We start from the raw sequence: 12,119 nt of genomic DNA on the forward strand, positions 1-12,119 counted from the left end.
GTGCTCTCTGGGTCCCCAGGGCACGCAGGGTTCCTGCTGGCAGGACACGTGGTGCTGGCGCTTCCCCCGCCCCCCAACTCACTGCCAGGCAGAGTGACCCAGCTGGCTCCGTGCCTCCATTGTCAGAATCCTGCAAGACGCTCAGCTAAAGCGTGGCTCGCTCATGTCTCTGCACCTTCACACACCCGGGTTCCTCTACAGGGAACGCCCTCCCCCGTCCGACCCAGAGGGTAGACTCCTTACTCGCTGTCAAGACCCTGCTCAAGTGTCACCTCCTCCAGGAAGCAGGCCCTGCCTGAGCTCCCTGGCTGGCACGGAAGTCCCCTTCTGAACACCTGGGGTCCGGCTCAGCCATCGTGTTATAACTGTGCTTCCCCGAGGGAAGCCGGGACTCCAGCGACGGCCATGACCCTCGCCCTGGGGGACGCAAGGAACCAGCGGGGAAAACTCAGAGGGCAAAGGTCGCATGGCGCAGGGCAATGTGGACTCCTCAGACACCTGAAGCCCGTTGGTGAAGGACCCGAGTTCTGCTCGGAGCAGCCCTCCGCAGGGTAGACTGCCTGCATCTTACAAAGGGATGCCTTCACTGGGCGGCTCCTGGCAGAACTGGAGCAGGCAAACGTATCTTTGGAAAAACGGATTTGAGGGCAGTACTGGATCCCAAAGAGGCAGCGGGGTGCCGCTCTCAGACTCCGCCACAGCTGGGCTTGAATCCTAGCCACGCTGCTCTTTTCCCCAAGTCGATGAGCGGCCCTGCTGGATACAGCTTGGACCTGGGGCTGCCGTCGTACCAGACCATACCTGCCTAGATGTGAAGAAAGTCAAGTGGAGACGAGCAGGTCCTACGGACACTGTGGCCCCTGGATCCAGCCACACCTGAAGCCAAGTGCCCGTCATCTTGTCAGTTACCGTTAGCTAACCAATGTTCTTTTTGAATAATCCATCTCGACTGGTTTCTGTCATCTGCAGCTAAAACAGTTCTGGCTAAAACAAGCTCTCGTGGCCAGAAAGTGGCAGCGCTGGGATGAAAGCCCAGGGTCCGACCCACTCTATGAACCTGGCATCATCTCCTGCTCTAAACTGGGCCAATTCCTGATTCTCCCAGCAGCCAGCCTTTGTGCAGGGCTCAGCAGCCCAGAAATGGCTCTCGTTAGCATCATCACTTCCAAAAAAACAGAAAAACAAACAAAAAAACAACCCAAGACATACAGACGGACTTCATGCACCATAGAACTCACCCTTTAAAAGTATACAGTTCAGTGGGTTTTAGTCTACTTAAAGGTTGTGCAACCATCCCCACTGTCTAATTCCAGAACATGTTTATCACCGCCGAGATACCAGTACTCATCAGCCTCTCCCAGCCCCCCCCCCCGCCCCCTCCAGCTCCTGGCAACCACTAATCGGCTCTCTCTCTCTGTGGGTTTGCCTCTACCCGTCACACGTCAGCACTTTTAACTCCAGAGGAAACTTGCGAAGTAGCCACTAGACAGCAGGGCGCTGGACAGCAGAGTGGCTGAGACTGGGGGCTCCGGTGTCGCCTGCCAGCTTCACATCCCGGTGCTGCTGCTCTCCAGCTGTGTGACCTAGGGCAAACCACTTAGCTTCTCTGAGCCTAGGTTTCGTCTTCTGTGTAATTTGATAAGTTTGATTTGAGGATTAAATGGGTCTCTGCATCTAAATGCTGAGCAGTCCGAGCTCCAGGAAAGCTAGCTCTTTCTAGTATCATCACCCCTCGTCACTGATGAGGACCATCAGGCACAGAGGGGTTAAGGGGCGTGCCCAAGGCCACACAGCCCAGGTGGCCGGGCCCCAAGTCTCCTGACTTTCTCCATTACACCACACTGGCTTAGCTGTTCCTCCACGAAAGCTTGGCCTTCCCCAGACTCTCGGAGCCAAGTTCCTTCTGCAAAAACCAAGGCTACTCGCCAGACAGGAGGGAGGGGAGGCCGGGATCATGAAATCATCTAGCGCTAGGGTGCCGCAGCCCCGCACGGGCCGGCCTCCGCCTGGTCCTCGGGAACAGCTGACTCTGGGTCCCGCCCGAACTCCTTCCAGCATCGCCCTAGGGGCTGCGGGGGCTGCAAGGCAGGTCATTTCCAGGACAGCGGGACCCTCTGGAGTTCCATGACCTTCCCACACCAGCTGCCCATCTGGGATTCTTTAAGGAGGCCGAAGCTCTGTCTTCGGAAGACTGTGTTTCAGGAGGGCAATCCGAGGCAGTTATTTCTGTTCCAGCAACCCCGCCATCATTACCAAGTATGCTGAGTGGGCCAGAAAACCTCACCCCTAAGTTCTGGTCGAAATGAGAAAGTTGAGTCAGAATAGGAGAGTGGAGGGAGCACAGGTTTTGGGCGTGGAGCCCTGTGATCCTACCTCAGCAAACACTCCCAAACAGTGTCACCCCGGGCAAGTCCCATCTGAGCAGAGGGACCGCAGATGGCAGCTGACACGCTTACAAAGAAAAAGGTAGGACTCTGTCACACTAGATGCACAAGGAAAGTGCTTTCGTCCTAAACGTGCAGAGGGGGAAGCGGAGGCTCTGAAACATGCAGAGGCGATGCCACGCTGAAACCTGGAAGCAAGAAGCTGAGATTTGAACCCAGGCCTGCGGGACCCCGGCAGTCAAGGTCTGAGGCCCTGGGCTATCCCGGAATAGGAAGCTGATGACACAGTCAAGTTCCTTGAGCTCTGCCGTTTCCCTGCGTGCTTCTGTGGCCTCCTCCCCACGCCTCTCCTCGAACCTACCCCCCGGCTCATGCTGTACCAATGGCCCCACTTCTCCGGCCACAGCTGACAGGCTCAGGGTGGACCCTGATGCAGGATGATCTGCTTCTCAGACCCGGACACCAGAATCTGCACCGGAAACTCCAGTGTGTTGACAACAGGGAAGGATACTCCCTCTTGGGGACAGAAGGTGCCGTCTGCGGGATGTGGAATGGCCAACAGGCAAGTGGGGGGAGCTGGTCTGCAGAGGCGGCTGGGAAAGGAAGCAGACTCGACGGCAGATCGTGTGGCCACAGTGACCCTGGCCGGGGAGCTGCTGGGCCTCCTTGAATCGGACCGTCTGATTTTGTTACACCGTGAACATCACTAGTTCATTACACTGTGAAAACACAGGTACCTGGTGTCTCCATTCCTTCACATTACACAATGACTCTTGGCAGTTAGGTAGGCGTTGGCATTAGATTGTTTTAGTGGTACTAACTGCTTAGAGGAATGCATTCTTATCTCCCCTCACCCCTTGGAAATAATAGAACACAGGCCCTGAAAACCTCATTGGATGTTTTCAGGAGCAGATGAGGTCCCGTGGCTGGTATCACCCAACCCTCCGAGAGCACAGGTGAGGCGAGGAGGCAGGCTGGAGTGTGGAGGACGGGCTGTCTTCTGCCGGCCCAGCAGTACCTCCCCTACCTGGGATCCCAGCCGTTCTCTCTGGGCCTCAGCCTCCACCCCCCCCACCCCCGTGGGGGCAGAGCAGGAGCCCAGATAAGCCCACCAGCCACTGCATTCCTCAGTTATCTTGAGGAGGCTGAGATGAGCCTATGAAACACAACCCTGTGCCTGCTGGAGTGTCTGGGAGGTGACCTTTCACTCTTTTCTGGCTGAGTGTGTCTGCCTAGAGCATTCTGCAACCACGTGGGATCTGAGAACAAAGCCAATACGATGGAAGCAGAGATACAGAAGGAGAGGAAGGAACTGGGTGAAAGGACACAGTGAAACGTGCTGGATCAAGCTGTGCCTGAAGCCCACAAGGTTTCTTCTCCAGGGACGTTCAGTTAACACCAGCAGGGAAAAAAAATCCCCATTCGCTTAAGCCAGTTTGGGCTGGGTTTCTGTCGCTTGCACCCGAAGCACCCTAACTGGCACACAGAGGAGAGGAAGAGGGTCAGCTCAGGGTGAGCCCCCCACTACACAGCAGGGAGGACTCGATGGTTCAGGAAGCCGGGCAAGTTCCTATCTCCTCCTTCTCCTGAGGCCTGTGTTTTCAGAGAACTTTATCACATCGCATTAGGCACTGTGACTCCTCATGCAGACACACTTGCTTTGAGTTGCTGGCCTTTGGTGACATCAAGATGAAGCTACTGCCCCACATTACAGTTCTCGGACCCCCGTGCAAGTGGGATTGCACCGAGCTTTCCACATACACCAGGTGCCCTATGGGACTGGTGGCGGTCCTGGTTGCTTGTTCATTCATTTGTTCACCAAACATGACTGGACACATCTGTGTCCTTGAATGAAACACAAGTCCAGGGTCCACACTCCAAAGCCACACAGACCTCCAGACCGGGCCCCACTCTGGAGCAGTCGGCAGGAGGCTCTTCTTTACTTTGGAAAACATTGATCTCGAAAGCACAGAGCAAGGAAGCACGTCACTTAGGTCCCCAAAGGAATGGATGTTGTTAAAAACAAAATTGAATTCCCCACAAATTTGGGTGTCACCCGTGTGCAGGAGCCACGCCAACCTTTTCTATCTTCCCATTCTAGTGCATGGGCCGATGGGAGCACATGACGTCATTTTTCATTGTAGGAAATAAAAAAGAACCCTGTACGTCCATGGGGGAGGGTTGGGTCTGGGCTCTGAAATCCACACTGGAAAGTGGGTCCTAATGAGAGTCCCTCCCACCCGCAGCCACTGGAGGCCCAGAGGCCTTACCTGGAGGTCGAAGAACTTGCTGTAGCGCCGGTAGATGGCCTCCGTGGAGCCGCTGGACCACGTGACCCGGATGATGTAGACCTGCGGAGAGGGACAGAGGACACAGGAGTTAACACCAAGTGGGCCCCGTTCCATCTCCGGGACTCGGGAGCAACGCACAAGGACCAGAGTCAGGATGACCTGGGTTTGAATCCCGGCTCTGCCGCCGACTGGCTGTACAACCTGGAACATGCTACTTGTTCTCCCTGAGCCTCCTCAGCTTCCTCCTCAGGAAAATGGGTACGACTGCCTCTCCCCTTCTGAGAGTTGTGGGTTAAAGGAAATGAATTCTGGGGAAGCGCTGGCACCCTGCTCCTCTCAGGAGGTGCTGCGGTTTTTAGCCGGGAAGGATCTCTTGCTCCCCACAGGTCAGAGAGCCGGGGGCTGACTATTTATTTGGCTAGAGTCATTCTCAAAACTTCGACTGTTGCCAGAAGTCACAGGGACCTGCAGCTCTCGCCTCCTCATGCTTCACACGAGCTAAGCCACCACACTATCTCCTCCCGCCAGGGTCGGGGTCCAATCCTTCTCTCCCTCCGAGTGTCAGTTTCTCCACCCGTGAGACGGGCCACCGGCACCTGCTCAGTGTGACCGGGTGAGGATCCGATGCGATTCCGAAGGTGGAACCCCTTTATAACCACAGGGCCAGGTTCCAACCTTTGTCACAGGCTGGAACCACACCAAAAATGACATCGATGACGACTTCAGGCAAATTGGGGTGGCAGCAGCAGCAGCAGGATCCAAGGCACCTCTCTGGGGACTCGGGTGGCCTCGGGCGCCCCCTGCACACTCGAAGGCTGTGATCGGCACCCCCAGTACCCAGTCCTGGCCGGCACATCATCTGGTGTTGCAGGGTGGTTTTGACAATTACAGAATAGGGGCGGGGCGAAACAGAGCTTCCGCTTGTATTATACTACTTATTAACTACTGTATTATTTTCCGTAGGGACAACTGTAAACCTAATTTTGCCCCACCCTGGAGGTAGGTGAAAGCTCTTTGGACGCAGAGAGATGCTGTTCGGACCCGAACTGCTCCGTGTTGTTAGCGGCCATGGGGGCGCGCAGGCCGGGTGCCTGCCCTCCACGAGCCAAGGGTCAGCCGGACAGAAACACACAGGGGACGAAGATACAGGACGTGCGGCGGGATGATTAACCTTCTTCCACCCAGGGCGCTCCGGCTTTCCTCTGGGAACCTCCCTTCCCTCCTCGGCACAGTTCCTTAGAGACGGAGGCAGGCACTAGTCGTTAGTCTCGGTAGTTAGCCAAGGGGTGAGCACGTGACCTGCGCTGGGCCAATCAGAGCCAGTGACAGTCGGCTGGGCCAATCAGAGCCAGGGAGAGTCGGCCCTGGGACTTGGGTTCCAAGTCTCAAGAATTTGGCTCAGAAAAGAACACCCCAAAGGTCCCCATCCCTGGGGGATGTTGAAGCCAAGTTTGGACGGCCATCTATCTGTCAAGGACAACGCCAATGTGGATTTAAAAAAAAAAGAAAAAGGAAAAGATCATCAAAGATTTTATGTTGTCTTAAAACCAACCAAAAAGCCTACATCCATAAATGGGAAAAAAATCTGCTTACACGATTCTTGACCTCTTGTTTACCGTTTTTAAAGATCTGTCCGTCCAGTGCAAGGACGCTGCGGCAGGTCTAATTGGATTGTTGGAACCAACCCCTGAACACGAGTTGCATGCTATCTGCATTCTCATTTGCTTCTGAACGAGATGTGTCCCCGTACAGGGGTGTGGCTCTCTGCCAGGGTTTGGGCGCCGGTGAAGGAGCAGGCAGGCACACCGGGCTTCTGTGCCAGCTCTGCTGCTGGGCAAGACTCACAAGGCACCGGCCTCTCTGGACACAGTGTCCCTCTCTCTCTAGCACGGGGACAGTGACCTCCCCTGAGGACTCACTGCAATGACTGGCGCACATGCCCCGGTAGCAGTGGTCTGGTGTTCCTTCTTATCTGATACCCACGCCCCTTCTCCTTTTGGCAACAGCACCCGATTTCCTTGGAGGATTCCCTCTGCCCCACCCCGCTCTGTCGTCGCCTTTGTGAAAGGGAGTGGGCACGTGTCCCAGTGTCTGGCCAACCAACCAGAGCACTGCCCGTCCCTGGGCAGCGAGACTCTGTGCTGGGACTCCGGATGCCCGAGCAGGGAAGAGGCCCCTCGCCCACTTCAGTTGGCTGCGGGGCTGAGTCCCATGACATCATCACAACAGAAGCCCAAATGCCTCCTTTCCTGTTTAAGCCACTTTGAGTTAGTTTCTGTTCCTTGGGACCAAGGCAACCCTGGCTTTCCCATGGATCACACAGACCCATGCTTCGTGGACAGATGAGGAAGAAACCAGGCTCCAGGCGGTCGAGCCCTCGCAGCCATGAGACCTGGGGTGTGTGGGAACGGAGCTGGGCATTGTCCCCTGTCGTGTCCCCCACCTCCTTGCCTGTCCTCTCTGCCCCTCGTCCCCCAGCCCCTCCCAGACCGGGGAGTCTCAGGCAGCAGCTGGGGCCGCTGCTCTCTGGGAGCAAGGACCCACAGAGCCCGCACTGGTGTCTGGGGGCCACGGAGCCTTCCCCCTGCTCCCCCACCGTAGGCTCTGATCAGGAACCGACCTTGGTCGAAATCACTTCTTACGCAACCTCCGCACACAGCTGGTGTGCTTCACAAAGTCCAGACTCCCCAGGCCTGGGTCCCCCCTCCGGGGCCCAGTGTCCCCAGGTCCAGGAGTCTTGGGCCCCTTCACTTCCTCTAAGTCCTTAGGGAGACGCAGTGGTGGCGACAGGCAGGCTGGGGGTGGGGCTGTGCCACAGCAGGGAGCTCAAGGGAGAGCCGGGCCAAGGACCGGGAGATCCCCGAGAACCCGCAGGCTAAACAGCCCAGACAGAGGTTCAGCAGTGCAGGGACTTGCCTGAGGCCACAAGTTCCAAGTGCAGAGGACCTGACCCAGGTTACCTCGAACCTTGCCGGCCTCGCTGCACCAGGGCAGCACGCCCCCGCCCCAGCAGCTGGCCGCAGCTGGCCGCAGGCCAGCAGGGAGATGCCCGCTGGTTCTCCTAACTGTTCCGAGAGCGTGGGGGTGGTCTGTGGCGTTCAGGGGTCAAGAAGGCCTGGACTCTGCTTCCACCCCCACTCGCTGTGTGGTCTTGGGAAAGTGGCCTAACCTCTTTGCCATGCAGCTTCCTTCTCCATAAAAACTGGGGAACGTAATAGTTCTAACCTCCGGGTTGGGGTGACAGTTAAATGAGAACACGCGTGTACAGGGCTTAGCATGGTGTCTGGCCCCTGTGGGTGTTCCGTAAAGAGAAGCCGTTGTCCTCGCCACGACGAGCCAAACACAGATACTCAGGGCTGAGGGGGACCTCATCTCTGCTCACTAGAGGGGAGCCTCCCACAGCCACCCACCTGTCCCCATGGGCGTGCAGAGGGACTGCCCTCCACGGTGCTGGGTTCGCAGGCCCAGGTCATCTGAGCCTGGAGCACAAGTTCTTGAGCTGCTGGAAGACTCAGCGTCCCGTCCCCTCCCACGCCCACCCTTGGGCTCCAGCCTGCGGGGAGGGGTCTCCGTGTCTGGTCCGAATGCCAGGTCACCACACAGCCGTGAGCCTGCGTGGTGTCAGGGCCTCGCCTGCTCTGGACTTCCTGCCCGGGGCTGAGGACAGTCCCCGAGTCCCAGGTCAGTCCGCCCTCCCCAGGAGAGGCCACGGAGAAAACGGAGAACCCCACCAGCTCATGCATGGTGTTCGGTGTCCTGCAGCCTGGGCCACAGCGACCCCTGTCCTCGGGCCTCCAGAAGCCCCTTTCCTCCACTCACGCTGCTTTCAGAAGACAGAAAAGAAAAAAAAAAGCCCCCCGGCAGATGCTGAGAGTCCATCATGGATTCCCCCCACTTTGGGGAAAATGCCACCAGTCCTGCCTGTCCCACGGCCACAGCTGACTGGCCCGGGGACAGTGGCCTGGTCCAGGCCGGCCAATCAGCTCTTCCCAGGCATCCGGAATCAGACCTGAGCGTGCTGGCTCCATCTGGGAGGATGGCTGCAGTCGGGCCACCTCCGCACTTTGGGACAGATGTGTGGCCTGCAGAGAGGCAAGGAGGGCCCTCCAGTTCCTGCTTCCAGGGCCCGCCCACCTGCCCGTGGCTTCTATGACGCACGAAGAGGGCCTGGGCTTTCCTGTTAATTCCCCTTTGGGCATGAGGAGGGTTTTTGTGTAACTACTGGAATTCTGTGATGTATAGGGGGAAGTTCAGGCGCTACCGCAGGTAAAAAGGACAGGCTAATGCAATGTAACCTCAATCTCAAAAAAATATATACACTGTATCTAAATATAAGTATTTGCATAGTTACATTGTATAAAGTCATCCTGAACACCGATTTAGCAAATTCTGGACCACTGCTTCTAGGGGAAATAGGAGGTTAGGTTCCTATGAGCTTCTGGTTACATTTTTATCATAGCCTTGTGTGTTTCTGATTCAAGAAACTTTATTTAAGGTATGTTAATTCACTAACATTGAACTCATGGCCAGCAGTTCTCTAAGTCACACCTGAATGAAGCGTACCCAACCCTCGTATTTTCTCTGTAAGGCACGGCCCAGCCCTCCTGAGTTTAGGAACAGACTGCACGTCCGTGCTACGTTCGGGGCCAGTTTAAACCCTAAAATGACCAAGGAAAAGCACATAAATGTTTTTAAAAATTGTGGCATGAAGATACAGCATGAGAAAGACACCTGTTTGGAGCAGAAGAGCAAAAACAGGGAGGCAGAGCATCACCTGGTTCAGCCTCAGCCACGAACGTGCACCTTGGAAAATGAAAACGAGATTCATTTCTAAAGTTTTTGCTGTTGCGCACACGCCCGTGCGCATAGCGACCGTGACAGCGCGCTAGAGCATCCATGTTGGACGAGGAATAGATTTCAGTGGGCAGGCAAGTTCCCAAATACGGAATCTGCGAATAACGCAGGATGACCATACTGTGTGTACATATGGATGTGCATGAATATAAACCATTGCGATGTATCTTTTTTGCGCTGGGTTAGTAGGAATATGTAGAACTTTTTTAAAAATTCTCTTCTTGGAGATTTCTTGTATCTTCCAGATTTTCTGCAATGAATTTTCTTTTATAATTGGGGGGAAAAAAAGAGCTGTCACTTTCCTAGGAGGACAGGAAAAAACATGTCCGTGGCCTTGAACTCCAGGCCACTTTCTCCCCCTACCCCAGCTCAGTCGTGAGGCCATAGCTCTGTAATATCCTTCCGGGTCATGGAGCACCTGCCGGGCGTGGTCACAGCTGATGGCGCAGGCAGGGGTGGCAGGAAGGCACGGCAGTGGGGCCCCGTGCCTGACCTCGCTCTGAGTTACGGGGAGCCTCTTGTCTCCTTGAGCTTCTGTGTTCTCGGAAAAATGGGGGTGCTCCTCTCTTCTGCCTCATGGGCGATTGTAAAGATCAAACGAGATTCATTTCGAAAGCTTCAGAAATGGAATCCGCGCGGGTCAGACGCTCTGCGTATGGCTGGATTGCAGAGAGAATGCTCGATGAACGGGTCCTACCCCCTCCATCCCCAGCGCCCTTGGCAGGCCCAGCCTCACCCAGTGGTGTGGGTGCTGCCAGGGCCTGGAGGACCCCCTGTAAGCCCACAGGAATGTAGGTCCCATTTCCAAGGGACAACCGCCTAGGAGTCAGTTCATCCACGAATAAAAATTTCAGCCAGAACGAAGCTTAGAGGCTACTGAAAAACACCAGCAGCCGGGCCTGGGCGAAGCTAAGGAGGGGCTAGAAGTGAGTGCAGGGCCCACACGCCCCTGACAGCCCTGTGTCCACAGACCCACTGGCCCAGATCCCTGCGCATGGCCGAGGCTCTGGACAGGCCCCAGAACTCCATGGTGACTCCGTCCCCAGGGCAGGAGAACATCACACAGTGGCCGCCCCTCCTCCGGAGCGCTGTGATCTCATACTTCCATCTTGTGAACTTGACGACAGGAGAAGGTGTTTTGCCCATGAATAAAATCTCTGAGGCTCAGGGGAATGCCCTCCAATCTCACTCTGCTTTGCAAATGTACCCGGTGGGGCTTCCAGGGCTGGTGGAGACTTGGCTACCGTTCCTGGGTGGCACCAGGGAGAACCGTGGGCTGCTGCAGTGGCCGCACGATGTCGGGGTTCCGTTTTGGTCGGGGTTGCAGTGGCCAGAGGTTTAATTGTGGGGGGAGGACTGGAAGTGGGGGTGCGGAAGGGTCTGGTCCAAGGGCTTCTTGAGGTGATGGTCTTTCCTGAATTCCCGTGTCTCTAGGAATGCAGGCATGTGGGGTGCAGCGGCTGCTTCTAGGTGACACGGGGTCTCGGGACTAAGACGCAGGGAGCCCCACGGGGAGGAAGCAAGCTCCTGCCAGTCCCTGCGCATCCTCGGGAAGGTGGCAAGACCGGCTTTTCAGCACCCTCTCCCCCACCTGCCGGCCTCTCTTCTCCAGGAAGAGACAGGAGACCCCCGGGCAGGCACCGCTAGCCAGGAAGAGCGTTAGCACACCGATTTTCTTTCTCCTTTCGATTTAGTTTCCTTCTGTTTCTGGCAAGCGCTCCTGGTTTTCCATGTATGGTAGACAGCTCAAGTTTCCCTTTAAAAATAATTTAAGTAAAAAAAAAAAAAAAAGGGAATCCACGGGAAGAAAAGCACTGAGTTAAGGACGTGCAGTGCAGGGGTCTGCAGGGGCAGGAGCCGGCTCGGGGAGGAGGACAGGGCTCTCTTCGTGGGATCCCACGCCGCTCTCACCCCACGGGGAGTGCTGTTGTTTACAGCTCACGGAGCCCACAGCTTGTGTCCAGGTGTAAGTCCTCCCCGGCTCTGCACGGCTGGTGGGTGGCCTGGACCGACTCAGGAGGCAGAAGCAAACATCTCGAGAAAGCACCAGCGGGGCAGACGCGGGCCGGAGCTGGGAGACACAGCCCCAGCAGGACAAGAGTTCGGAGACTGGCGAGCAACGTCCGCCAGGGGCACCGGAACGCCGGGATGCGTGCCCAATGCCGGGCATCCCTGACCCAGACCGACCCGCCCATCTTACACACGGGGACGCGGAGGGGCCGAGAGGGGCGGCGGCCTGCTCAGCGGTGCCCTCTCCCCCGTGGACTCTCGCCACTATCCACGACAGGGTGCAACTCTCCTTGCAAGCTCCTCGTGCCCCTCTGGGCCTCCAGCACAACGACTTGCCCAGATGACTTTAAATCTGGAGAGCTCTTAGCAGCGATTAGGCGGGCGGTCCAGCTGGCTGGCAGGAAGCCCCGGGATCCTGGTGAGGGGGCTGGGAGTCTGGGCTCTCTTCCCCGGTTTCCGCTGGGCGGCACCGCCTGGAGCCTTCCGTGTGTGGACGAGGGTGACACCCAGCAGCCTGGCCTCGTGGGTCCCCACTGCCACAGGCCGCCGTCATCCACGGAGGCTTGAGACGGGGCCTGGG

The 12,119-nt window shown here is 56.8% G+C and overlaps 1 protein-coding gene across 2 annotated transcripts in view; it reads right to left on the reverse strand.

Moving 5' to 3' along the window:
• The window catches only part of SH3PXD2B (SH3 and PX domains 2B), a 75,553-nt gene that overhangs the window by 46,108 nt on the left and 17,326 nt on the right, over window positions 1-12,119 (reverse strand). For both annotated transcript variants that reach the window (XM_036014801.1, XM_028528024.2), the window contains exon 2: window positions 4,655-4,735. In XM_036014801.1, coding sequence (XP_035870694.1) covers window positions 4,655-4,735 — 81 coding nt within the window. The remainder of the gene's footprint in view (window positions 1-4,654; window positions 4,736-12,119) is intronic.

Source organism: Phyllostomus discolor, chromosome 13 (genome assembly GCF_004126475.2).
Source record: "Phyllostomus discolor isolate MPI-MPIP mPhyDis1 chromosome 13, mPhyDis1.pri.v3, whole genome shotgun sequence".
NCBI lineage: Eukaryota > Metazoa > Chordata > Mammalia > Chiroptera > Phyllostomidae > Phyllostomus > Phyllostomus discolor.